At 46.2% G+C, this 27674-nt stretch overlaps 1 protein-coding gene across 2 annotated transcripts; it reads left to right on the forward strand.

Annotated features, from left to right (window-relative positions):
- Positions 1-670: 670 nt before the first annotated feature.
- On the forward strand, positions 671-26037 carry LOC144103223 (uncharacterized). Of its 2 annotated transcripts, XM_077635997.1 has the most exons (5): positions 671-1890; positions 4237-4411; positions 8742-9980; positions 18016-18342; positions 24729-26037. In XM_077635997.1, the coding sequence occupies exons 1-5, from the start codon at positions 1523-1525 to the stop codon at positions 24861-24863; spliced, it is 2244 nt and encodes a 747-aa protein (XP_077492123.1). In that variant the 5' UTR covers positions 671-1522; the 3' UTR covers positions 24864-26037. The 2 variants fall into 2 exon arrangements, with proteins under 2 accessions (XP_077492123.1, XP_077492124.1); XM_077635998.1 differs by lacking the exon at positions 18016-18342.
- Positions 26038-27674: the final 1637 nt, after the last annotated feature.

A 27674-nucleotide genomic window follows, 5' to 3' on the forward strand; every position in this document is an offset into this window, starting at 1 on the left:
AGAGGAGGAGACTATCGAGAGAGCAGAAGAATCCCAGTCGGAGGACGGTTACGCTCGAAGCTCGATGGTATGGAGAGAGCGTAATAAGGCGCAACCCGTGAGTGGTTGCTCTGGAAGGAGAAGGAGGATTGCCGTGGAATGAGGGTACGGTGAGAGGAGGAGATTATAGGGAGAGCAGAAGAATCCCACTCGGAGGATGGTTATGCTCGAAGCACGAGGGTATAGAGAGAGCGCAATAAGGCGCCACCCGTCAGTGGCTGCCCTAGAAGGAAAAGGTGGATTGCCGTGGAATGAGGGTACGGTGAGAGGAGAATATCGGGAGAGCAGAAGAATCCCATCCCGAGGATGGTTACGCTGGAAACACGAGGTTATGGAGAGAGCGTAGTAAGGTGCAACCCGTCAGTGGTCGCCCTAGAAGGAGGAGGAAGATTGCCGTGGAATGAGAGTATGGTTAGAGGAGCATGGTACGGTGACAATGTAGAAAGGCGTACCATGGTAAGCATCCGCAGCATGGTTAACGCGGAAAGCGGAGGAAGGGTGGTGCCGAGGGCGGAGGAATGTAACACTGTCTATCGGAGGGAGCTGCTGCTAAACCCTCCGGCCGAGGAGAGGATCATCGGCGCTGCGCCGCCGATGATCCTCTCCTCATTGTCTCCGATGACTGGCCGACCCATCGGAGACAATGCAACGATTCAGGAGATGCATGCTTTATATAAGAGAAGAGCAATACGCTTGCACAAACATTGTACGCAAGGAGATGCCCAGAACGTTGACGAGAGGAAAGCAAAAGCTCGTACACATCAACTTCCGAACGCTAATGCCAGCGTTCCTTATATCTCTGCTTCATTCGTCCTACCTTGTCGTCCTGTTAGGAAGAATTACACGTGCCCTGACACCACTGGGCACTTGGCCCATGCCTCATAACGGAATGGGAGCAGGTGTGTTTTACATGTATAACAGCTAGAAAGGAGGACCTGGGACCGGAGGGGCAGGTGGAATCTCAAGGAGACGCAAGTGGTTCAGAGCACGTTCGAAATGTTCAACGCTGGCTGCTGATATGGCGTTTGCCACCTGATGTGAACGTACACAGGAACAAAGGCCTCATTGAGATTAGCAGGACGGGAAATGCGACACACGACTGCAAGGCAGATTACGGCTGATGGACAACAGTGAGAACTGGACTATGCCGACATTCATGCCGGATAATACGTTCTGAGACTATCCATATTACATGTTTAGTATACTTTTTGTGCTACATGACAACAGCTGGGAAAAAGTTAACCGGCTAGGACTCTACCGCGGTATAAATTAATGCACGGAAATCGCAGCCTAATAGACATCAACCTATCTCGTGATACCGGCCGCGAGACAGCACGCGCAGAAGAAGAGAAGTGCATGGTTGGCGCAGCGGTTTTCATTGCTGCGATTCCTTTCTTCAGCCGCTTTGAGCAAGACTTAGTGCTCTGAATCTTTTCTCGTTCAATCAAAAGGAGTTCAGGCAGCTCTACTTGAGCCGGGTGCTATGGAGTCCGTCCTGCTGGCAGGCTCAGAGGAAGGCTTCTCAGGGCGAGAGGATATCGGCGGCTGGCACATGCCGGGGCAGCGCAGGGCCGAGGACTCCGGGAAGCGTCGCAAGCAGCGTAGCGCGGTGACCAGAGGCGACCTAGATCCAGAGTGGTACCCTCCCGAGGACGCCTCGCACGCTGGCCGTTGTCTCCGCTACACCTCGTTCGTGGTCGGCCTCGCCGCGGCCGCGTCGGCGACGCTGTTCGTGACGCCCGTCGTACTTATGGACCGGATGGGAAACTGCCAGCAGGGCTGCTTCTCGCTGGACGAAGACCTGAGGCGCTCCCTGGACACCAGCGTACATCCGTGCGACGACTTCTACAGGTGAGAATGCAGGTTACATCTCTGGTATGCTGTGTTCACCTGAACCTAGCACGATGAAAGTTGTAGCGCGACCTCTCTCAAAGACCTTCATGGTTTAGGCCTTTAGTATAAAGGCGTTTTGGTCAAAAAATGATTTCGCATTCACTGTGCGTAAGGACCTTGAGTGCCAAGCGTAAATAGTGCTTCTGCACGATTTCCCACCTTACCGCTGCTAAACCGTCTGCTGTTTTTTGAAGCAGCTGATATGCGCCCGTTGCCTGCGTCTGCGAAGGCAGGTTCGAGCGACGAAGAAAAGAGCAGCGAGTAAGATGAGCTACAAGGTGCAAAACTTGAAAAGTAAGGCCCTTGGAACAACTGCGCGTAGGAGAAAAAAGAGAGGGAGTACATAACGATGGAGGCAGCCCTCTGAGAGTTACAAATCAAGAAATTGGAAGAGAACTGGTTGAGGTTCCACCTTTGCAGCGCCTAGCGTTCACGACATCATTAAATAAGTTGAAATCAGTACGAATTGCTTGGTAGGGCGTTCAGAACAAAGCTGTTTGCTCGCGCAAAGGAGCACTTTTGTCGTAACATACGATCGGTGCGGTATTAACTGTGGTATACTGTGGTATTTTGGTATTTTGGTATACTGTGGTATTACGGGTAATCATCAGGCCGATGCGGCTGCGCGTTCTGCTCACAACGACGGACTTCCAGTGAGGATCCCAATATCGAGACCTGACGCCGCGTGTGGGATTCGCCCTTTGGCGCTGGAGCTCACACTTTAAGCGTGGAACACGGGAGAATTTTGCAACCTCCGCCTCAAGGCACTGGACCCTGAACTGCGCCTTCGTCTTCCACGTAACTTAGAACGTCGCGACGCAACACTGTTATGCCGTTTATGGATCGGTGTTGCATTTACCAATTACTATGCTTTCCGGATGGGGATGGCCGACAGCCCTGCCTGTGAGAGCTGTGGTTGTGAGGAGACCATCGCTCATCTTCTCTGTGAGTGCCCTGCATTTGCGAGTGCAAGATATACAATGTGTTGTGCCCTGGACCGCCTCGATCCTCGCCCATTAACAGAGAAAAAGATCCTCGGTCCGTGGCCACATCAGTCGACTGCCCCCAAGGCATACAAGGCACTCTTTGCCTACTTGAGAGCGACTGGATTGAGTGACAAATTGTGACAGCGTTGTGCATGTGTGTGTGTTATGCCTTTTTCCCCTTCTCTCTTCCTCCTTTTAGTCCCCTAATCCCTCTTCCCCAGTGCAGGGTAGCCAACCGGAACCCCTTTCTGGTTAACATCCCTGCCTTTCCCTCCTCCCCTTTATCTATCTATCTACGATCGGTGTGAAGTAAGCGCTGTAACCATGGAAAAGAAATCAAAAACCAAATGCTTGGAAGGAAGCAGTCACAAGAATGTTGGAACGATCGATAGATAAGAAGGCGAAGCGCGCCTTCTCCTGTAACATGGCAATCGTGCCAACGTATGTGTTTGTACTGCTGTGTCCTCCAAGGGGCGTGCCTTTTTTCACCATATAGCAAAACCGGTGGGCAGCATTGTAGTTTTGTTCACACCGAGACAAAAAAAGATTCACGTTCAGTTATGAGTGCAATGCCGCCTTTCTTTACACGACGCGTAACATGCGAAGCACGAGACTAGTATAGGAAACCGTGACTGTAGCGCCATTAGTTCCATTGACCTTCTAAGCAGCTGCGCCAGCTATCGAGAGGATATGAGAAGTTTAGAAACCGATTCTCGGAAGTGAGTGAAGTTGTGTTTATTTCGAGGGAGTAGGTATTAGGCCTTAATTGAAGGAGAGGCATGAGCAGAGTGGTGTTATAGTCTGGGCAAAAGGCACGACTCCTTGGCGAGATCCAGAATCGAGTCGAGCATTACATTTGAAGTGCCTAAGAACGTTAGTGTAGCCTAATTAAAAAGACCGTGCTCCCCCCCCCCCCCTACGAAAAAATACACACTGTTCACGTCACCGCACGTACACAGAAATTCTAGGCAAAAGCATGTATTTTGAACTAGGAAAAATTTACGAACGCGTTTTTTTTTCTTATATTGTAAGATTTTGCTACCGATCGGTAGAAATACCAACAGTTTAAATATTTCCGCAAAGATGCCATACAATATTCAAATCTTCAAGGTTTTTGTACAAGAATGCTGGACCAGGTGGCGAAAAGTCTGCATTTGATAATTTATGAATTACAACTGCTAGAACTTTCGTTGTTAGATAAGGGATCCTCCTTGCGATTGGAGCGCTGTAGTCTGTCTGTTTCGGCCGACTTTATTTCTTGACAATGTGCCTTAAACTTGTTTGAATCTAAACTTCGCTTGCCATTTTCTGTCGGCAGACACGTGTGTCACGGATGGGATAGAGCCAAGAACCGCTATCCTGCTCCCCTGGACAAGTACCGCACAGCTTTCAGCAGGCGCATCGTCAAAAACATCCTCCTCCAGAAGATTCCTCTGCACTCCATCAAGGCCAGTGGAAAAGCTGCAGGGTTCCTGTTCCGCTGCCTCAGCAAGGTGAGCCGCACGACTATGGTCGTTCTTAAAGGGGCCTCGAAACACATAATCAGTTCATTGTTTTGCCTGCTGGTTGCATAAAATGAGTTATAGTGATGCTATTAGCATCGGTCATACCGCGCACACTCCTGTTTTTAATATTTTAATGAGCTCGCAAAAACAAATTCATGGCGCTGACGGCGTTACCATACGGTCGCGGTTCTTAGCAGTGGATATGACATCACTGGGCGGGAGCTTGATGATTGGGCAAACAGTAAATATATTGCAAGTTGTGTTAAAAAAATAGAGACACGTTTTCTCATGTTTTTGCCTTTTATATTACTTCTACAAAACCAATTTGTGTGCCTTAGATAAAAGCGCTCTAAACCAAGTAAAACAAAAACACACCACCAGAGGCTCTGGTCACTTTTTGCCTCGAAGGACTTTGCGCCTCTCAGCACACATCCTACGACCTAGCCCACAACACTTATGGGTACTTTGTAGGTATCTGAGAATGGCTTTGCGGAATCGATCCGTTCGAGCCATTACACTATACAAGCGTTCGTTTGGCTCCCAAGGACGGGTGCAAAGAAAAAAAAAACATTCTTTTCACGTTTAGCTGTGCGCATCGTCATATTGTGGAGGATCACCGGGCGGCGGCGCCAGATGGCGCGACGTCCCCGTCAACAGCGCGCGCGCCTTCCACGCCGCGACCAATCAGCGCGCTCCTAGCGACAGGCCATGGTAGGCGGTAAGAAGTAGCGGTACGCGCTATGCTAAATGTATTAGTGGCTTACGCAGGCCGTCACTCCGTCGCAGTATCTCGCGCTCGAGTTCGGATCCAGTTCTGTTCGCGTTCGGATCCATATGTCAGAGAACGTCACTGATCAGTGTTCCCTGCTGCGCCATCGACATGACGATGAAGCATCGCTGGATCAGCTGGGCGTTCGCGTGGTTGTTTTAACAATGGAAACGGGACTACCAGCCTTGGCAAGAACGAGTTACAGCGATTAGGCAACCATGGTGTGCAAACTTCCGCGACGTGCCGAAATAGCCTGTTTGGACTGGTCCCGCCCCGTTTCGTCATTGGTAGAGTGAAATTGGAATGGGAAGCCGCGCGAAAATCCAGTTAAGGGCAGCATTCTTTTTGCCTGTATTTTTGAATGTCTTCATTGAATAAATAACTCTCGTTCCTATGCATCGATATCTGTAGTTCATTTTGAGTCAGCATCTGTCTGACATGAAGAATCCATCTGAAGTATAGCCGGCATCTGTTCAAGCAGCGTTTCTCAGCCTGTTTAACACTTCTTCCTTTAACATCTGAGGTCCTGCACACCCCGTCTGCTGGTGATGTTGCATGAGAAATCTGTTTCAAGTGCTCCGCTTGTTGAGGCAATACTGTTTAGGACTATGAACGCACGGAGCGTTGAGGTAGAAGTATCTTGAAACGAGAATGAGCAGCGTTTTCTGGGCGACTGAAAAGTGTGAGAGGCAGAGGGTGGAGAAAAGAGAGTATAATTCTTCAACTCAACTTAAGATGTCATACTACGAAATTTCGAGAACTGTGCAATGTGCAGAAACGATGGCTTGTAGGCTGGAAGCCAAGGGGAATGGCGCAGAACTCCGTGGACTATTAATGTTCTCAAAGTTTTCTTTGGCGCGGTAGCTTTCCCTGCGTAATACCAAATGAAGAAAACTGGTAGAAACACTTAAGCTCGGCGTTAAGACTATGATACGGTAGCGGACGTTGGTTAGTGGTCATGTATTCGCAATAACTCACCCCTATATTATATTCATAGATATCTGAGAGTCCTCTTACCAGCCCTGGCGTAGTAGGGCAGCTGTTAAGCGATGCGCCGCTGCCGTGAGAAGGCGTATGCTGCCACAGGTAGGGCTTGAGACAGGTTGCTCTTCCCGAGGAACCTCCCGCGAGTAATCATTAACTGCCATTTGCACCGTTGGCAGTTTGCTCACACTCCGGTGAGCAAGTTGTGATGACGCCTCAATATCACGTGATTAAGGCTGCGGAACTGCCTCCTCGGTTGCTTCTGTGCGAATTTTTTCATTCATTATTTGCTCACGGCTAAGGACGCTGACTCCAGATTTTCTGCGTTACGGGGCCTTTAATGCTATAGCGGTAATTTTGATTGACAATAATTTAACAGGACGCATGCCCATATAGCAAAGTCATATTCAGCGCCTGCTGTGCAACTTTCAGATGCTGCACAAGCTATCGCACTAGATTTTTTTTCATTTATCTAAATGACTTCATCTTTTATTCCTCGTTACAGAACCGTTTCTTCGCTCTAATTGCGTTGTGCATCAAAACATTCATTCACCGCATGATTAGACTACCCTAAAGTTTCTGCAAATAACTGGTTCTAGACTTTAATAGGCTAAAATAAATGCGTAAAAATTATAATTAATCGATTTCATTAAACACCTCAAAACTACACAGACAACGATAAAAAGATAGGAAATGGCATCAAGGGTTTAACAAACTTAGATATATGGCTGTAGTAACTGACTCCACGCTGCCATGGAGTACTCACGATCAGTATTCCGTTTTGGCGTCCTGAGGAGGCTACTGAGCAGAGAAGGGTAGTGATATGAGGGAGTCGTTATGATATTCATTTTCGTTTTCTCTGCACACAGATCACTTAAACATGACGTTCTTCGCTTCCAGCCAGCTATAAAAAATTTTCCCGATGATGGTAAAAAGAAAAAAGCACCTGCTCCGTTTCACAGGGTGCACAGGTAATGTAGTTTACAGTAATCCGTTTACCTGCAAGGAGTTTTAAATTGGGAATTTTGCCATTCACTGTCTGATTTCGAATACAAACCCCTCTTCGAGAAAAAAAACAAGCTTCTTAGGCACGGTTAAGACACAATACAAAGATAAACCCTTGAGGTATATCATATCAGATTAGCAGCTTGTCAATGGGTCTGCACACCGTCACTAGTGCTACATGATATTCGTTCCCAAAGCGCCTCAGGCTATGAGAGACGCCGCAGTGATAATAATAATAATAATAATAATAATAATAATAATAATAATAATAATAATAATAATAATAATAATAATAATAATAATAATAATAATTGGTTTTGGGGAAAGGAAATGGCGCAGTATCTGTCTCATATATCGTTGGACACCTGAAGGGAAGGGATAAATCAGGGAGTGAAAGAAGAAAGGAAGAAAGAGGTGCCGTAGTGGAGGGCTACGGATGAATTTCGACCACCCGGGGATCTTTAACGTGCACTGACATCGCACAGCACACGGGTGCCTTAGCGTTTTTCCTCCATAAAAACGCAGCCGCCGCGGTCGGGTTCGAACCCGGGAACTCCGGATCAGTAGTCGAGTGCCCTAACCACTGAGCCACCATGGCGGGTTCCGTAGTGAACGGTTCTGGAAATTTCTACCAATTGGGGTTCGTTAACGTGCAGTGGCATCACACAGTACACGGGCCTCTAAAATTTCGCCTGCATAGAAATTAGACAGCCGTGACCGGCATCGAACACGCGCCTTTCGGGTCAGCAGCTGAAAGCCATAACCACTGAGCCACCGCGGCGGCCTGCTACATGATATTGAAATGAATTTTTTTGAAAAACACATTGACTTCCACAAGGCGAATTGTCGCACTGTGCTTAAGCTTTGTGGTTTTTAATAAAATATATGTTGGGTGTGTAGCGCTGGTTTTGGCGTGCAAGTTTACTATCTTTGCCCCCTCTTATTCGTGATGCGAAATTATATCATCGTCACTTCCGTTGAGGAATTCAGTCATTCGTGCTCAGACAACCGACGGGGAATCCATGCATGCCATGGCATACAGTGGTGTACACAAAGTGCAACGTATCACTACCGGTAGGAATGAGTATCAGACCCGGAACACCTGGGCTGAGATCATAGGCGGCTGTAGACTCATCGAGAACCGTAAGACGCCAGCAATGCCTGTGCAGCACTTGACACATGTTTCTTTCGCTCCGTTTGGTAGCACACAACCGAAATCGCTGCCACTATTCCCTGTGCATTGCTTTGTTGCGTGCAACCGTTCTACATTGAAGCTGTCAGCTACTGCTCCTAGTTTCTTATAACATACGAAGGGCCACGATCGCTCTCATGCTGTTTAGCCGCTTACTTTGTACCTCGCGAATTGAAGCCTCTATACTGGCCTTTGCTTTTAATAGATTTACCCTCAAATTTTGTAATAAACTCAGCATTTCCTAGCTCTCTTATTTAAATAAAATGTCCTTGACAGGTTTTCACTTTGCAAACATCTCGTCACGCTTACTGGCAATAACCGGCATGCTAATCATCTTCACATTTAATAGTGTCATTAATCGTTTGCAGGGGAAGCTGAGAGACACTTCTATATTCACCACCTTCCTCTATGATCTTGGCCTCCCATGGCCAGGGAAATCCACGGCTACGCGACCACAGCTTCTCAACACCCTGGTGCGATCATCGCTGCACCTCGGCATGCCTATGTTCTGGGCCTTCTACGTGGGTCGGCACCCAACACATCCCTCACAGAACACCATCTACATGAGCCTGGACCCGCGAAGCATCCAGTGGATCAGGGACATCGAGGCACTTTATGCCAGAGGGAAGGTGGTCGACTACCTCAGACGGTGCGCGGAGATCGTGGGACGCACGGGCCAGTCTTACTCGACTATGATCCGAGAGGTTCTGGCGACGCACGGAGATATTGTCGACCTGGTGCGTGCTGTTGGGGGCAATGACGACCTGCCCCAATTCAACAACCTGAGCGACCCAGACCTCCGAAGAGCGATAAACGGTCATCTTCCGGATGATTCGCAACTCTGGCCCACGGACGATATCGTGAACCTCCACCCTGTCCTGTTTGCTCAGCTCGACACCGCGTACTTCAACCGAAGCGGATACCAGGAGCCTTTCCAACTGTTCTTGGGCGCCTACGTTGTTTGGGCACTGTCGCCAATGGTGTCCACTTACCTGACGAACAGCTTGCTTGAGGACATGGGTCACGAAGGGAGACGGGAATACCACCGTTTTGTCAAGTGCGTAGAGGCTTTGGAGTGGGTGATGCCGCTGGTTAAGTGGCAGTTGCACAAAGTTGCTCAAAAGGATGCGACGACCACGTGGAACATCGTCCGGTGGTCGAAAGAATCAGTACGTGGTTTTGCGAGGAGCTACAGTGAGTCCTTAGGGGAGAAGGTGAGGGCTACGCTGGAGCCCATCGCAGCCAATGCCTTCAATATGACACGGTCCTGGACGATGCTGGACCACGCCTATGCCTATCTCCCCAACGACACGGACGCGTCACTGTTCGAGTTGTACCAAAGAGCGGCAATGAGCTCCGTAGCGTACTTCAAGCGTTCGCTGCGTCGGCCACGGCACAGCATCTACCACGTGCCGGGTATCGCGAGTCTCGGATTCTATAGGCTTCTGATTATCCGGGAAGTGACTGTTTATCCCTTCTTAGTTTCACCGCCGCTCTACGATGCTACGCGTCCAATGGCTGTGGTTTCTGCTCTCGCTGGAACTTTAGTGACGAAGCATCTGGGCAGCCTGCTTCGGCTTTATTTCTACTACAACAGTCGGTTTGAGGTAAGAACCACTGCTGAACGTGTATATACGTGATAGTAAGTTAAGGATTGAGTCCAGTTTTCTAAAACCGTATTAGAATTATATCTTCGCTTTTTTAAGGCGACAGCGTTAAAGGAGCCGGTTTCCAGAAAATCCATTGTCGGCATTGTGAGCGAGAAATCGCGAGTTGCCTCTGGTTGGCGGTGCTGAGAGATCAATATCGCAGGCAGGAGGGCCACCTAGGTCATGTTACTTTCCGCGGAATCGCAATCTGCCCACCGGATAGTGAGAAAACTGCCTTTCGTGTCATGTGGTTGCTCGAGATTGCGTGTGATTGTTAGGAGGAGTAGCCTGGGCTAGACTACGCCCCCTGTTTGGAGCACCTGCAATTGCAGGACAGTGGCACATCACTGCGCCAGGAGGGGTACGAGAACTCCTAGGGATCTATGAATGTAAAGTAGAGAATTAACCTTTTCATACATCTGAATTAACCCAATACGCTATCACGCCATACCCTTAAGGCGTTGCTTAAGTGTCTAAGGGAAAGAGGATTTTAAGGGGGTAGAAATAACCAAGCGAAGGTTATCTGATTATTGGCTAAAACCAAGAGAAGAGCAAAATTTCATAAGTCATGGCTAGGTGGCTTGAGCCGCCGCCCAATTTAAAGGGTTCAGCCGTTTCCATCCATCCATCTCTATTTTCTGTTGCGATGTAGCTTTAGGCATAGAATGCACAAAAAATTTATGCTTAGCTGCCTTTTCTTTCTTGTGTGTTTTGCGAAAAAAAAATGCTTTTTTATAAGCCACACACATCGACCACGCAGCCATTGTTGATTATGAAATGAAAGTTGCCATATATATATATATATATATATATATATATATATATATATATATATATATATATATATATATATATTGTAAGGCGGGGGCTTATTTAAAAGAGCTGGGAGGAAGGGAGCAGCTGCGAGAGCAATCCGAGGGCAACCAGGTTGGGCACACACACACGTGGCGATAGCAAAACGGCTGACGCGCAGGGGCATCTTCTTCGTTTTCACTAGTCATCTTGTCTGGGCCATCATCGTCTTCACAATATATATATATATATATATATATATATATATATATATATATATATATATATATATATTATCGTATTGATCAAAGTGGATGCGTTCAGCGGAAAAGACAGGAGTTTGACCTTCAAGGGCAGTTTGCGTTTTGCCTTACAGCAGAGCAGAGACCATCCAATGCCTACTCATTTTCTAAAGTTTTCTTCTCTTCTGACTTTTGGGCATGTGCTATGTTCTCCTTTACTTTTTACTTAAAATGTGGTCGAGTCATATAAATAACCACCAATATTGCCGCGAATCTCTTCAGTGTTTCTTCATTCTTCAAAGCTACCGGCACGCCGCTTTGTAGCTTTGTGTGCAATGCAAGACGCGAACAGATTTATCTCGATTGATCGCAGCCAGGCAGAGCCGGATCTGCATTGTTCCAGAATGTTCTAGTAACTTTGCACGCTTTATCACGAAAGTTCGCTATCAGCTTTAAGTCGAGCACGGCCGACAGCGACGGGCAGTAGCTTTGCGAAGACTAGTGGTCCCCGTCAAACCATGGCAACAACCGCAGACCGTTTTTTTACAATTGCACGCACGCTTGTAGATGTCTCTTTTATGGTTAATGTTATCTCGTACGAGGGTTAGTGTATACTGCCCTTTTTAATGGCTATAGTCTAAGCCGCATGTCAGTGTAACGTGACACAGAGCGTTGGTAAGGCATGGTAGAAATTTTCTAATGTTGTTAGCTCTGCACCCGCACTGTCCAAACGTTATTCACCGAATTTTTTCTCCAAAGACATGCCTGTGCAGGAGCGCCTGAGGGGCACGCTTTGCAGTGCGTCCGCCCTGTTGCGTTCCAGCACGGCTGCAATACTCGAGGAAACGCCGAGAAAATACGAATGAAAGGCGGCTTACAAATCCCTTAATGTTAATGAACGTTGGGTTTTCTACAAGGAAAATGGCGTCCTCTTAGGCTTTGCATTTACCTAATTCGGGATTCGCGCTGGATAATATCGGTGTTCTGGAATTGATTCTATTTAATAGTCTCCTCACTTCCCCTCTATGTTTACTCTTTGAAGGTGAAGGTACGGAGGTTTGTGTCTTCGACACTGGTTCAAGCTGAACAAAAGGGCACGTGCTACCATTTCAGTCATTCGCGATGGCTGGGTGAATGAAGGAATGAAGGTATAAATCCATAAGTAAAGCAATTAGTCAGTATGTCGGTCAGTCTATCAGTCAGTAGCTCAAATAATTACTCAATAAATAAATATTAAATAAATAAATGTGTAAATAAATAAGTACATGATCAATAAATGAACGCTTCAGTCAATAAATGAATAAATGAGTATTTCAGTCAATAAATGAAAAAATCAACACATCTGTCACTAAATCAATTAATGAATAAAAATAAATCTTTCACCAAGTGAAGAAATAACACAATAAATCAGTCATTACACCGATCAGTCGATAAACCAGTAAATAAATAAAAACAAATCAGCCAATTAATAAAAAAGAATAAAGCTGTCAATACATCAATGAATGAATGACTTGGACAATGAATGGGTAAATAAATAAATGAGTGAAATAATCGGTCAATAAGTTAATAATTAAATCGATAAAGTATTTTTGACGAGACATTAAATGGAAGGCACTGAAAACTGGAACTTAAGAATTCCTGTAACCGTCTTATGGTAGTAGCAGGATCCCGAGAATAGGGAATATACACAAGTGACAAACAAAAATTATCGTCCAAAGATGCCCTAATTTGAACAAACATGGACGTTTGCCAGGGTACAAGAAAAAGAAGATAACTATCCTAATTAACACCAACGTTCAAATTAGAATTGGAAAACTGTAAAATGCACTGGTTCTGTCAAAGCTGAGGGATGACAGGAAGAAATATATCTGAATAAGATACAGCTGTAAGAGTACAACTTTAAAATACCAAACAAAACAAAGAGAACACTATCAAGTGGTAGTGGTATCTTTCAACGCGACACACTATAAGTGTATAAGAGTAGTTTCTTTCTGAAGTGAGCATTTCTTGCTTCAGCGGACGGCACCGGCGTCCTAAGTGCCATACTCCTCGTTGCCTGAATGCAGTTGGCAAGGACTAGGCGCTATTCCAAGCCACATGTGCCTATTTATTCTGGGCTCCATTCCAAAGGCGTTTGTTCTTCTTTCAAAATAGCTGCTTATGGGAAATATTCAATTTGTCGATATATTAAGAACAGACAGGATTTGCGCTTATCGCTCTGCACAGACAATGAAGGAGAAGAAGATCATGAATCAAGGAAAAGAGCTATAACTCTGTTGGCGGACACCTGAGCTGGACGTTCAGAAAAACCGTGTAAGAAGTTGACGAGGGAGGACTGAAGATACGAGTACATTCATAAATTGCATACCACGCAAGGAGTGATCGGATTAATCAAGAGCTACAATTAGTACTCGTGTCGTTTATAATTAAAGTGCTGAGTTGGCTTTCAGTACTGTAGTCATAATAACGAATAGTACTTTGGAAGAACGGCCGTTACTTTAGAATTTTGAAGCGAAAGCTTCACTGCGCCAGGTTTTAAAGAGGGTACCGTAGTTCCGTTTATGACCTTGAAAAGCTTTAGAGGTCAAACCGTGGAGCAAAGTCACGTAGCCATGGAGCAAAGTCACGCGGGCCATGGTGGAGCATATATGCCAAACCAAGATGGTAGGCCACCCCGCCCCCCCCCCCCCCCCCCCACCAATCTCTCGAAGGTCAAGATCAAGACCAAAGTTTGAACAGCTAGGACAACTTACGATGCTGTATGACGGTGACGTCATATAAAAGGAATTTGAGTAAACAAGCCCATTAAGCGTGGAGACAGATACTCCGCTTGACAACGGGGACGGAGCCACCGTCTTGGACGTCAGCGGAGAGCTGCGTATATATACCAACGGGGAGCCGGTGAGGCTAGAAAACGGCTTTGCAATGGAGGAGGAAGAACAGCCTGCCGTGATAGCGCGCCGGAAAGCGAATCTTCAACGTTTCAATGAGGCTTGGAAGAAACGCCGTGCCAAAGAGACAGCAGAAGAACGTGCGACACGCGTCGAGACACGACGGAAGAGTGCTACTGCGAAGAAACAGCCGAAAGTACATCAGGTGGTACGTCTAACTTAGCGACACAGAGTCGGATGTTTCTTTCGCTTTTTGCCAGGTTTTACCAATGCTAAACCATATCTAATTTTTTCTTCTTCTCCGGTATAAAACCTTGGCTTGCTATCTCTCCTAGTGATTTGCTGACATGTTAATTCTCAAGAGCTCCCATTGAAACACATACGCTCAAAGCGCGAATTTATGCAGGCGGCCCAAGCATCATTAATGCTCTATGATTACTCAAAACACCTGTTTAAGAAATTCGTTCGTTTTCCATCCCTCTCACAAATATCTACACTTCAGTCAATTTTGCCGATTTTCAAACTTCCCGCAGCCTAGAATAATTTGCGCGTGAATAAATGTTTGTACCCTCAAAAATTACAAACACCATAACCATCAACCCACTACCAAAGAACATGCATTATTTCTACCACGAAGGCAGGAGAAGAGCTAGAGCCAATGCGCAGCGAAGAAATGTGAGGGAAGGATGGATGTGATGCGCTGGCATACAAAATCAATAACGAAGCCTTCCCAGTAGCGCTTTCAACAGAAAAAGGAGGATCAATATCGATAGGTACAGTCAGAGTCACACTCCGATGTTGCGGAGGAAGAGATCATAGCGGAAGCCTCAAGTAACCCCCAGAATTGAAACTCTTATGACTCCAAAACTTCCATTAATAGCTGCTCGAATGAAATAATCTTGAGAACCTGTCTCAAAATCCGCCAGAACTACCCAGAAAGAAAAAGGTGGATGTGGAGGTGGCCTGGGTACCAGCTCACTATGGCAACACTTGCATCGAGACAGCCCACAATATGGATCGAGGATCTATCGGCCGAGTCGTGAGCAACGAATCGAGTCCGGAACACAGAGGGTCTCATCAGCTGCCAGGAAATCACCCGATGCTTTAAACTGGCTAGACAAACGCTACTATCACCTCAATAAAGTGACCATAGCTGAAGGGGTTAGACGGAGAGATCTAACCGATACTCTTCCAAACCCGGTAATAATGCACGCAATCAACCCAGACAAATTCTAACCCGATTGCTCAAAATGTGGCTCTCTGAATGTGGTCAGATAGCCAATATCATTTGGGACGGCCCCACTGAACCACCGCCTAAAGAACTCCAAAAGCTTATAGGCTTGCAAAACTGGGAAACCCTGCTGGGCAGGTCTTATCCGGAAGTACAAGTCCGGGTCAGACCAAGAGCCCAAGACGTCGCCTTCAGCACCGCCTGAGGGCCATCTAGTGTGGTGGACAGAACCCATCACTTCCAGGGCCGATAATGTATATAGTTTTATGACTGACTGTACATCCCCAGTAATATTGTATCCCTTGATATCCCCCTGAGCTGTGAGCCACTGTTGCATATCTAAGAGCGAAAAGAGTGAGTTGGTGCTGGGCACCTTGAATTGCGCAAAGCTTTATCTTTTTTCACCTGCTCCCCCTGTTGTGTTTACTAACTTGGGAAAGATTGACGTGCGCGCTGGGACATGACTTCGAAATCGTGCTGTACTTTGAAACCGTTCGGGCGGATATGATTTAGCTTTCACGGCCGAATTTCTAGTGCTAAATCCAATTGCCCGAAATGTTTTGACTCAACTTTTTAGAATGTCTGCGCTCATTAAGGAAACCCAGCTCATCGAAATTTCCAGAGCCCTTCAGTATTGCATCCCTCACAGCCCGATTAACTTCTGGGACGTTAATCTCACATAATTAATCTATGTTTGGACATAATTTTTCGGATACAACAAGCTGGTATCATTGTTAGTACAGTGATGTGTGTCCTTTACTTTTATCGACTTCGATCTTATAATGGTCAGTTAAACCGAGTAGACATTTAAAAGCAAGGGTTTATTCGTCAATTGGAGTGGACAATTAGCTCCGACTTAAGGGTATGACATGTTATATTTAGTCGGTTATAGTTCGCATAAATGAAAAATTGGTCATTTTTGACTGAACATTCTTAGATGGTAGCGAGTCCTTATATCACTACCAGATGAGTGGTGCAGAGGTTAAGCGATGCGCCTCTGCACTGGCAGTTGTCTTTCTATAATAGCCACCAGTAGGAATTTCGCGACCCATGTTTACCTTCACGAGCAAGCTCTCGCGCATCGGGCGCGATGCTCCTCTGACTGACTGTGCTCGGGAGGCAACTCGGCTGGTAGCCAACATCCCAAGATCTAAAGACCGCACGTACGTACGTAAATTCCTACTGGTGGCTGTTATAGAAAGACACAACTGCCAGTGCAGAGGCGCATCGCTTAACCTCTCGTTGCCTAGAATCTTGTACGTACATACGTACGTACGTACGTAAGTACAAGATTCTTGGTCGGTGCTAGATACCGTATGAGTGCTTTCGCAATTGTATGTACCCCTAATCGTACGATCAGGAGTATTTATTGAGGAGTTGTGGTAGCAAAAAGCCGTTTCTTAATAATTTACAAGATAAAGCCTTTGTACAGATTGTGCATAAAGGTCATGTAAAAGGCAGCAGCAACATATGGTTAAATATAAAAAGTACGCAAAGAAGTACAGAAATAAGGGTCGTAACTTAGGATGCAACTACATAATCATTGCTTTGAAGGTAGTAACTTTGAATTGAAACGCAAAATATATGTGTGAACAAAAACAGCTCAATGGGAACCGCAAAAATTGGTTTTGGATGGGTACAGTTAAAGGGGAGTGCACATCATCAATTTCAGTTTAGTAGAGAATAGGAATAGGCGTTCCGTAGGAAAAGAACGCAATATCCACAATATCCAACCACATTGCGCTAGTGCGATATTCATACGTGGTTTTAATTTTTTCTTGGATACTGCAGATGTTCACTGGATTTCTAATCTTTTGGTTACTGATTTGAGAACCTCATACATATAAAGTTCGTTATAAATTTCCCTTAATTAGATTTATGTCATAAGAATGCAGGCATTAGAAGCGTACCATTTTTATTGCGATTAGCTGAAGAAACGGCACTCATGTTGTTGACAAAATTCTGTTTCTTTAAGCGTCTAAAATAGCATTGATAATTTTTGTTTGAATAGGTACTGTATTGGTAGTGTGCAGAAATGAGGAACGAGAACTGCAGCATTCTTACTGAAATGGTTAAAGGTAACAAGTTTTAGCGCTTGATTTTGCAAGTTTTGAAGATGGTGAGGGTGAGTAGCTGAAGTGTTGCTTCATTTTGAAAGACAGTGTTTCAGTTGGCCGTGAATGAATGCTGTGCAAAAATTTATCAGTGTCTGTGGAAAGTAAGGACGAGTTTTGAAGCGAAAAGCTCCACCACGCTAGTCAGCACCGCGCTTCGCGCGAGCCGGCGTATGTCGGAGCACGAGTGACGTCACGCACGGCGAAATTTCTTTCTCTCGCTCCCTTGTCACTAGTGCGCATGCGCCAATAGTAGCAGCGAGCCACAGGTGTTCCGCCGCTGCGCAGCGCCGCGCCTTTCCTCAAAATCCAACTTTCGATTTTCAGTTCTCTATTTCCTCTTTCTCTCCCTTCCTTTACGGCGTGGTTCGGGTGTCGACCTTGATATGTGAGACGGCTACTGTGCCATTTCCTTTCCTCAAAAGGCAAACAAAACAAGTGAGCCAACGGCGTTCATAGAGTTCATTGGCGTTGACAACTTTGCAAAGACCGTTCATTTTCAGGAAACGAAAGGCGCACAAACGGCTCCATGGGCCACTGCAGACCTCAATCTCGCTTTCACTTGGTATATTCTAGATTAGCTGGGCTAATCCACATTCATTTTTTATCATTATTTCAAAATCAAAACGTCATCTTTATTGAAACAATTTTTGTATACCTATCAAATTCAAGATACTGGCCTAAAAGGTTGCCTCTAAACTGTAACTTTCGTCTGTCGTCCAGCCGTTACCCTCACATGACATCGACCCTGGCGCGCGGCACTTGCACGAGGATGTCGTGCGACTGGGGACGGTGTTGAAGCACAGCGGACTCATGCCCAGTGCGAGACCCTCGGAACTGCGCGATGTGTACCTGGAGAGCATTGCTGCGCACACGGCGAGCTACGTGCCCCGCCTGCACTCCCCAGCCGTATCTGAAGCCGTGGGTGATGATGCGGTGCATTCGGGTGGCGAAAATGAGCTCTTCTGGGGATTCCCACATGAGCAGCTCTTCTTCTACCTGCACTGCTTCTCGCAGTGCGGAAGGATGGGCCGAGCGCTCCAGGGAAAGGTTCGTGTTCAATCATCTTTGGTGAACAATATCTATTTTCATTTAACAGAACACGCTGTGGGTTTAGTTGGTTCTGCATGACTGCTTCTGACAGAAACTGAGCGTTGTTTGTATACGACAGACACAAATCAATATGACGCGATGACCTAAAGCCCCCACAACACTTTACGCCTGCGCACTCCCTCTGTGACGTCACGCAACTTGACCCTGTAGCGCGGCAATGCTCGTGCTGGCATCGCACGTGCAGTTCATGAAATGGGTTATGTGTAAGCGGAAAGGACGAGGTCTAAACGTTTGTTATTTAAAATTTAGCGCTTTCGCGATGCAATAACCAATACAATAGATAGTGCACGACAGCAGGACCGTGCACTCATCTCCACAAAGCATGTGAAAAGAACGCACGCAAAGACCCTGTGGTGGACGCAGGGGCTACCTCGAACCCGGGCTCCGTTGTGTAGCGTGTGCGAGCGTTAGGGCTGAGGAAAGATGGAACTTGAAGCTTGGGAAACGAAAACAAGCGTGTTGACTAGCACTTTGAAGTAATTTATTTACATAATGAAGAAAAGCAAACAATCAAAATGCGTCGAGTGACTGGATGAGCCATGTCGCCAAGGTCCAGAGCGTTCGTTCGCACTCGGCAGGCTCCTTAAATCCCTTAAGGTCCGCCTCTTCACCAGGCGGTGGCCAATGCAATACGTGGCACATTTCTTTAGGATGGGAAATGTTGCACAGCACGTAGCAAACGAAGGCACTCGTTGCAGAGCCCACCCAGGGAACTGGCGAGGATAAATTGCAAGTCCGCAGCTATTTCGCACTGTGGTGCACCAGTATTGCAAGCGGCACACATGTGATTCGTGCGGCGCCGCGGGCCACAACTACGGCAGGCTCTCTCCTGAGGGGGCGGGCTCCTGTCGGACGCGGTTAATTATTTTAAGACATCATTGCTCTATTTCTCTGCCGTCTGTCCATCGTCGGTCGCTGCCCCAGGCATCCTTCTTGCTGGGAACCTGTCAAAGCAAAGGCCATTCCCCCCCCTCTTTCTCTCGAGCCAAGCGTTGAAAAATCTCCACAGGTACTTTCAGATCGAGACATCCTTTTTTTGTGGGGTCGTCGGATGGTCACACGTCGCGTCGGCAGCAGGGTTGTAGCAACCCATATTTCACTGAGGCCTTTTTTTAGAAGCCCTTATTGATGCCTCTAATGTGGTTTATTTTAAGGGGAGATGCTACTCGAAGACCTTTTTTCTAATTATGTAACCTTAAACAATGAAACTCCAGCTATTCGTATAGTTGTAGTCGAGGGTTTGACGGCATACAGTCTGGTCAGTAATTATGGTGATGAGGATTGCTGGTCACTGGAGAAATTCAAAAGATTAAAATACGTTTCGGGAGCACTACGATTTCCTTGTTCACTATGAAGCAATCGGCGCACGGATCCTTTCTTTTGTAGCACCCAGTAGCCTTTTTAATGATGTAGCATAGATAGGATGTTGAGTTCCGTCGTTCCTGTTTAGTGCGTTAGACGATGTCTGTTTGCGAAGAGACTCAAGATTCTGCCGTGCTGATGCGTTCTTTTTTGTTGTCAATATATTTACTTGATCCCAGTTAATCACGTGGCCGGATTGTTGCACATGCTCGCCGATGGCATTAGTTGTTACTTTTTAGTTTGGGACGTCGTTCTAGTGCTCTCTCAGGCGTCTCCTGAAGTCCTTTGTTTCACCAATATATATTGATGAGCAATCGGCGCACTCAATTTAATACACAACGCCTGGAAATCTTTCACGGGGGAGCTTGTCCTTCACGTTCACCAGTTCTGTTCGCACCTTGCCAGCGGGGACTTGCGCAATGTTGACTCCATGCTTGCGGAAAATATATGCAAGCACTTCGCTAATTCCCGCTTCGTATGGTACAGCAGCTCGTTTTTCTTTTGGTTTTTCCGTTCTCTCGCTTTCTTCGGAGGCCAGCTGATTCGTTGGCATTCTTCTTTCGGTGTTCTTGATGAAGGAAAGAGGGTAGCCGTTCCGTCGCAGATCGGACTCTATTCTTTTCGTTTCGCTCTTTAGAATGGCATCTTGACTGCAGACCTGCCTGGCACGGTTGATCAGGGAGACAACCACCGACCGTTTGTAAGCGACTAGGTGCACACAACAGTACAGTCCTTTATGCTGATTTCAAATCTTGAATTATTTTTAATGTGAGTAGCAAAGTTTTTATTCTGTGCCATGACAAAGTGCAAAATGTACATAATTTTTCCCCTACTTTTTCTCGCACTATACGTCCATAATTATAGACCTGTGATGACTCATTTTTCTCCATATAGACTGTAGAATGTTGGAGACAATTTATGAATTGCATACAAAATATGATGAGACAAAAAAAATTGATACCTGGTGAGTCTACATTGTGGAGACACCACAGGGTGGAACTTGAAATTTGTTGGTAAATGTGTGATAAATATTGACATCTAAAAAAGATAAACACTCCACACACCTCAGAAAAATTATGCGCAAAACTTCATGAAGATTTTAGCATCAAAAGTACCAAAACAATTTGGGCGAACTCAAAAACTTGCCCAAAATTGGATTTTGAGAAAAAAGCATTTAAAGATAAATTACATGTTCAGTTAAAAAAGAAGCCATTGCATTCTAATCAAAACTTTTACACAAATTGGGAAAATTGTCCATAAAAAGCTACTTTCACAAACTTCCGGCACCATAACCTGCTATACCCAATTCCGACGGAACGGGCCGCTACTACAGCTTTTATACGTTGACGGCGAAGCTTTCGCGCGAGCTCTCGCTGTCGTAAGATCAGGTCGCACTCTTGCTGGCATCCTCGCCGGCCATAACTCGCCGCGGTGCATTTTCTCCGGAAATAACACTTTCCGGGCAGGCTCAGTTCTCACAGTGGAGTTCTAGAAACGATGGTAGTGCTTTACGCTTCGCCACCGGTTCCCGGACACGATGTTCCGATTGCTGACATCTCGGGCAAATCGCGCCGCTCGCGAACATGTTCAGCGCTGTCAAATCGGTAATGAGACACGACTCGTTACCGAGTAGCATTTACTTGTCTTGTAAAAGTTCAATCTTTTTTGTGAAGCGCTCACGTATTCCAACACCACTTCCAATTCTCCGGCAGAATCGACGTCGCCTCCACTAGGCCTAGCGGCCGCGGGTACACTTGCCGCTGGACGCGCCTTGGCCCTCGTTTTCCACCCACAGCCTCCATATTTGTGCACAGAACGGCTTTTCACTGCACGATGACTCCGCTTGCTTAGCCCTGCTTCATCCATGCCGAAGATAAAAATGCTGAAGGATCGCAACTAAGCTGCAGCTGCGTACCTTGGTGAAGCATGGGACAAATGGACCCAGCAAGTAGGCTTCACCACACATAGGAACGCTGCGGCCAATTACAATCCCCGATCCGTACCACGTGATTTAAAAGCCAGTTGCAGCGTTCGGAAAACGCGGCAAATACATGCATTTTTTATTATTTCTTCCACTGCTGCAGCCCAGGCAACCCTGGTCGTTGCGAGAACGTCGCTGGGCGTAGCTCTTCGCACGTTTAGCAATGGCGAGCTGCCTCGCTGCGTATATCGCGGGACGCTCAAAGATAGAAAATTTCGGACTTTTAACAGCCACCGTTAGCAGCAAACATGCTAATCTTCGTTATCACTAAACAAGTGCTTCTGGAAGCTCAGGAGCAACTCTCTTTGGTACCATGTGGAATGTAGCTTGGCGGCGTTTTGTTTGCAATAAATTTTCCATCATTTCAAGGTGCAGAATAGCGTTCACAGCGATAGGCTGCGGAAATTTCAGTGCTCCTCTTGTTAGTCTTTTGATTGCACAGTTTTAATCCGTTGGAAGATCCCTATGTTCTCTTCAAGGTTTCTTCCATATGCTGCGCAGGGAATATTCTTCAACGTGTTATGAACGCAGCAATCTGATATGTACACATTTGCGGGTAGACATGCTTGCTTTATTATAATGTAATCCCAGGTAACCTTAAAGTTGCACTAACATTTCACTCATTTCCGTCATGTGTGACGCAGCTGAACTTTAAAAGTTCTTTTATGTTGGGAAATGCCGATGAGTCTTGAAGGCACAGTTTCAAAACTGAACAGATTCAAAACTGAAATCTTGGAGGCAGTGCTTGCTGATTCTATAAATGCATATGACATCAGCCGGAGTGCCATGTGAGTTTCCGCTGTCAGTGAGCCAGAACAGCCACCACTCATATTTAGGCAATTTTTTGTGTTGAGCCAGTCGACAAAGTCGCGAAGAAATTGCAGCTGCATGTCGCGCATGCTTCTGACAAGTTCCTGATAAATATTTCTGAGGTTACGGCAATTTTATCGTGGTTTTGTGTTTACAATGCACGAGCACTTGCGTATTATTTCTAACTCCGCTATGTAAGTCGCGTAGCGGAACCCAGGGTTTGTGCTGAATCTGAATTGTGCTGAATGTGGGCTGAACAGGGTTGATTACATTTAGTGCAAGTTTCGCATTTTGACGCTTAATAATTGTTAGGTGCAGGGCCTTTTATGTTCGTCCATAGGTAGACTTGGACAGGCTATGTCTGTCCGAAGTATACAGGTCCGAAACGAAGTTTTTGGTTTCTACCTTTGATTTTGTGCTTTCAAACCCCAGGTAAATAAGAGAAGTGTCTCGATTTTTTTGCTCAGCCAGTTATTTCTGACGCGCTTTAATATGTGTATAGGCTCCACGACAAAAAAACAATTGCCGAGATTTGCCTGTCGGATGGGGATGCACAATGTCAATTGTTTTTTTCTTGGAAAATAATGACATTCCATCTGTGGGCCAGCGGACGTAGGGACGTAGAGAGACACATTGAAACATGAAACACAGCGCTGACTAACAACTTGCAATGAAAAAAAGGGGTGAAACGGGCGGAAATATTGTAAGCTTGGCGTCCGAGCTTTACTGGCACTGCCAACAATGGCGTCGAAGAACGAACGAGCGTTGATCATGATGATTCACAAATGAAGATGAATTTCACGTGAAGAGAAGGGTTATGATAGATGATCATAGATGTGGATGAAGTTCACCAAAAGTGCTCAGAATATATACTGTCTTTAGAGGTGGAGGAAGGATAGAGAGACGGCAAACCGCATGGAGAACGGGGCCGCAACAAAAGCAAAAACAAAAACAAAACCTTGGAAACGATAATGGTACAGCCGTCGACGGCAACGCGATACCAGTGAAAGCAGACAATCTGAGGCCGCGTTAGAGTTCTATGCGCACGTGTGCTGAGAACCGACAGATAAAAGAAAAACAGTGCTGAGAGCAGTCACAACATCAGATCTAGGCCACAAACTAGACACTGAAAGAACCTATAGCCGCGTCATACAACACAAAACAAAAACACAATAAAAAATGCAGCTCCAACAAAAACACTCCGAAACAAAGCTAAAAGTTTGAAGTATGAAGATAGACATGAGGCTGTGAAAATTAAAAAAAAACTTGTATAACCCTCCTCTTCCCGGCTTCGAGTGAGACGAGAGTCGAGTTAAAACCAATAAATGCCAACTGTAGCACGGCTAAACAGGGCTAAAAAGGCTAAGAACATGACGTGGTGACTGAAAAAAAGAAACATAAAAATGATAGCGAACGGGATTCTAAGTACAAACGGGGCGAAAAATTGTCCGGCTCATGGGACACGACAAACATCATTGAGGTACGCTCGTTCTTTAGTCGACAGTGCAACTGAGGCGGTCTTACACAGCCCTTTCCTTTCTTATGAATGGCAACAGCTTCGATGATCTCTCTGGCGAGCCTACCTTCTTTTCTTCCGAGGATCGATTGTCCAAGTTGGCCGCGCAAGGGTGCTTAGGCAGGCGGCAATGAAGAGCTAGGAAACCTGACGTGGCAGTTGCTCCCAATGAATTGGCGTGTTCTCTAGCTCTTTCACTGACGCACCTGCCGGTCTGTTGGATGTAACATTTCCCGCATGTGACAGGGAAATAATATATGACACGCTCTTCGCAATCCGTGTATCTTGCTGGTAGTTCACTGCGCAGCTCATCCTTTGCTCTTCGTTGTTGACTTTAAACGATTAACCGGTTTTCTGGTGTGGTAATACTATGCTGAAAAGAGATGTTGTTGTCTAAAAAAAAAACTACTTTTCTTTAGAATAACATAAGTTCTTCCGTGAAACACCTGGCACATGTAGAGCAAAGCGCGATCCCAGTGGGGCGTTTTAATCAGCCCCGCAAGGTCGTGTGACGTTGGCGTCGCGACGCCATCGATTAGTCGTAATTTTTCCATCACTCTGACGGTAACGTAGGCATGTGTTGTTCTGCGACGCGGGGGTCGTTATCGCTGCGTGCTAAATCTTACATTCAAAGTGCATCTTTCCCCTCTGCAGATCGCCATCTGCAACGTCGCACTCCCGGCTGTCAATCGTTTTCGGCAGGCTTTCAAGTGCGGGCCTCAGCATCGCCTCGTCACAAACTTCACCTGGCCTGAAATCCGGAACGATTCCACCAACGGGCCGTCATAGCTTGCATACTTCCCTACCTTCGCGAGTGTAATATTATTGACTTTGGATGTGCCTATTTATCGGACATCGATATATCATGCAGTGTTGTGATTTTTGCGCTTATGAGGACAACTTCATACTGGTTTATTTGTGCGCTTAGATTTTTGTTGCGGCATCGACCGTCTACATATGTGCTAGGAAAAGTGGTTCTTGCATCGGAATACTGCCTTTGACACAACTCTCTGCAATTACGAGGCATCTTTGTGGGGCCTGGTTTAAACACAGATGTGAACGCTGAAAGTGGATTTCTCGCCATTAAGGGAACAAAGCCGACGGCGTTATCGTTGAGTTGATCTTTGTGAAAATGCGATATTTAAAGCGCATTCTTTAACAAGCGCCTTGAAATATTAGTCTTGTCGAGGTGTTGCAGAGAACTGTAACTTTCCACCGTTGATATTAGTCTCACTCGTTTAGCTCCCAGTTCTTTGTGTGTGCGTGTGTGTGTGCGCGTTCCGATAGTGATTTCAATGTTCTTACCATTTGCTACTCCTTGAGTACTTACGCTCAAGACCCCTGTTTCATTCACAAGCAAATCAAGATCCTTCATCTATGAGATCAACGAATTAATTTGCTTTCCGCGACTGCTGTGAAGCTGAACACAACATCGCGGACAAATTGCTTCAGTTTTTTTTTATTCCTGGCGACAGCATATGTTCGAATCCTTTTCATGTCAGTATGTTTCACACCCATAAGCAATTCCGGCATTCTCACCTGGAGTAAATTTCGCGCTGTACTATGTCGACTGCCGTCATAGGCAGTGCGTTAGTTATGCTTTGTAATAATCCAGCAAGATCAGAATTTATGCAGTGGACGATACAGAGTCTCAGGTTTGCAAAAGCGCTTAGCAGTACCTCTGGTGTCGCATTGATTTTGAAGCTTTCCAACAAATGTCGTAGTCTGCGCCGAGGCCGTCTTCTGTTGCACCAGGTCACTGCTAGCTCCGTATACGCTATCGTGTGAACGTTTACAGACGATTAGTCAGAGTGAATTTAGGACTCAATCGCATTATTTCTCGTAAATAATTAAGCTCTGAATTTTTTCACTGTGTCATGCTGCATCGTTCCTGTCCTTGGCTGTAATTCTTTTGTGTTACATATTTAAGCGCCTATACTGCTGAAATCTGGTCTGCAGTAAACTGTTTTGTAACACCCGTCTGGAGTGTCTATTACTGTGAATATTTGTTAGCGTAAACTAGTTGCGTGTCACTGCTTTTGTCGGGCCTCAAACTTTTTTCTAGGTAATGCAGACGCTCAAAATAAGCACGCACCAAAGTAGCTTTACTGTGTTTAGGTTAACCGTCCGTAATTGACGGGCGCTAAAGCCTTTGCTCAGAGGACGAAGATCCGTGGATTAGGAATAAGCTGATTTCGGAGGATGGTGGGATTTGAACCGTAAATGTGAATATGCGTTGCAGGTTCGCTGCTAAAAAGGATTCGTCTGGTCTGTCTGCAAAGGTGACAATTAGGGCAGCTCAGCATACCGAAATTCAGGGGGTTTGGAGTATGGAGAGATCGCGACGGGGACTTGAAAGGCTGTTTTGCCAGGCGTGAGGGCTCTGGCACGCGTCATTGTGGGTAGAGCTTTGGCTGATCTGAGTTATTGGAATAGCCCAATTGAGCAACCCTGCAGAACCAGTACAGATGGTTTTTTGTAGCGATAGCTTCATTACGGTAGCATTTCGAGCCTTCAGCGTGGTCACGTGGTGCGGAGCAGCTGCCGGTGGCGCGGCGCCGTGGCTGGTCACCCGATGCGGAGCAGCTGATGCTGCCGAATCCGAGCTGCAACAGCTGTGCGCATGCGCCCTGTTAAGTGGAACGAAGATGAAGAAGGAAAGCCCAGAGAAACGGAGCGGCGAAAGAAACTTTGCAGTTCAACTGAACAAGTTCGACTTGGCCAGGGGCAGCTATCGCGTCACTCCAGGTTTAACCAGGGCTAAACCACCGCCAATTTAAGGAAAGACGACACTACACGTGCTGCTCTAGTACCTCTTATTTAGGGGGGGGGGGACCCTGTCAACAATAATCTTATATTCTCGACCTGGAAGTAAGACCTGCATGCATTTACAAAGCGGTGCTACTGTTAGTAACATGGTAAGTGGCTTCATTTTCTATTATATACTAGTTGCACCTGCGCGTCGTCTCATGCCATGTGCATGGTCCAATGCTCCTCCTATCGGACACTACCATTTGAGAAACAGGACAATCGATGAGCGTGAGCCTGAATGGGCACCACGCTGGCACTGGAAGGAACATCCGAAAGTAACTTTCGAAACACATCAATCAACGCGGTCAAAATTTCGATGCACTTAAGCTATTCATTCTCTAATAATGCTTCAAATCCGCAAGACATAGATGGAAAGGCATCTTAATCCATAGCTATATCTCAAAATGTAACCTGAAATCTTTCAGCTTATATTCCACAGGTGATCTAATTCTAAAGCTTTGCACCTGCTGAGGTGAAAATAACACGAGGGAAATGCACGCTACACCAGCCTTCCGCGTGCTTGATATCGACTCTCTAACCTTTCTTTCATCCTTTCCCGTTTACTTTGTTTTGTTTCTCCACTTTTTTAGATCCTTGGACGTAAAACTGGCCTCTCCATACCGTTCCCAGTACAATAAAGTGGTCTATGAAGTGGTGCACCCGGCGGGGCCTTTAAGGGCAGCCCTTGTGGGAACCATGTGGACATCCCTTGATGGAAGCATGTGGGTTCTGCATCTGGTGCCTAGACGGGCCCCCTGTGAGCTGCGCAGAGATTATCCCAAACAGGAA

The sequence above is a fragment of the Amblyomma americanum genome, chromosome 9, assembly GCF_052857255.1.
Source record: "Amblyomma americanum isolate KBUSLIRL-KWMA chromosome 9, ASM5285725v1, whole genome shotgun sequence".
Lineage (NCBI taxonomy): Eukaryota > Metazoa > Arthropoda > Arachnida > Ixodida > Ixodidae > Amblyomma > Amblyomma americanum.

Coding starts and splice junctions, on each gene's coding strand:
- LOC144103223 (XM_077635997.1), top strand. CDS start 1,523: ATGGAGTCCGTCCTGCTGGCAGGCTCAGAGGAAGGCTTCTCAGGGCGA. Junction 9,981..18,015: donor ACTACAACAGTCGGTTTGAG/GTAAGAACCACT, acceptor TCTGTCGTCCAG/CCGTTACCCTCACATGACAT. Junction 18,343..24,728: donor GCCGAGCGCTCCAGGGAAAG/GTTCGTGTTCAA, acceptor TCCCCTCTGCAG/ATCGCCATCTGCAACGTCGC.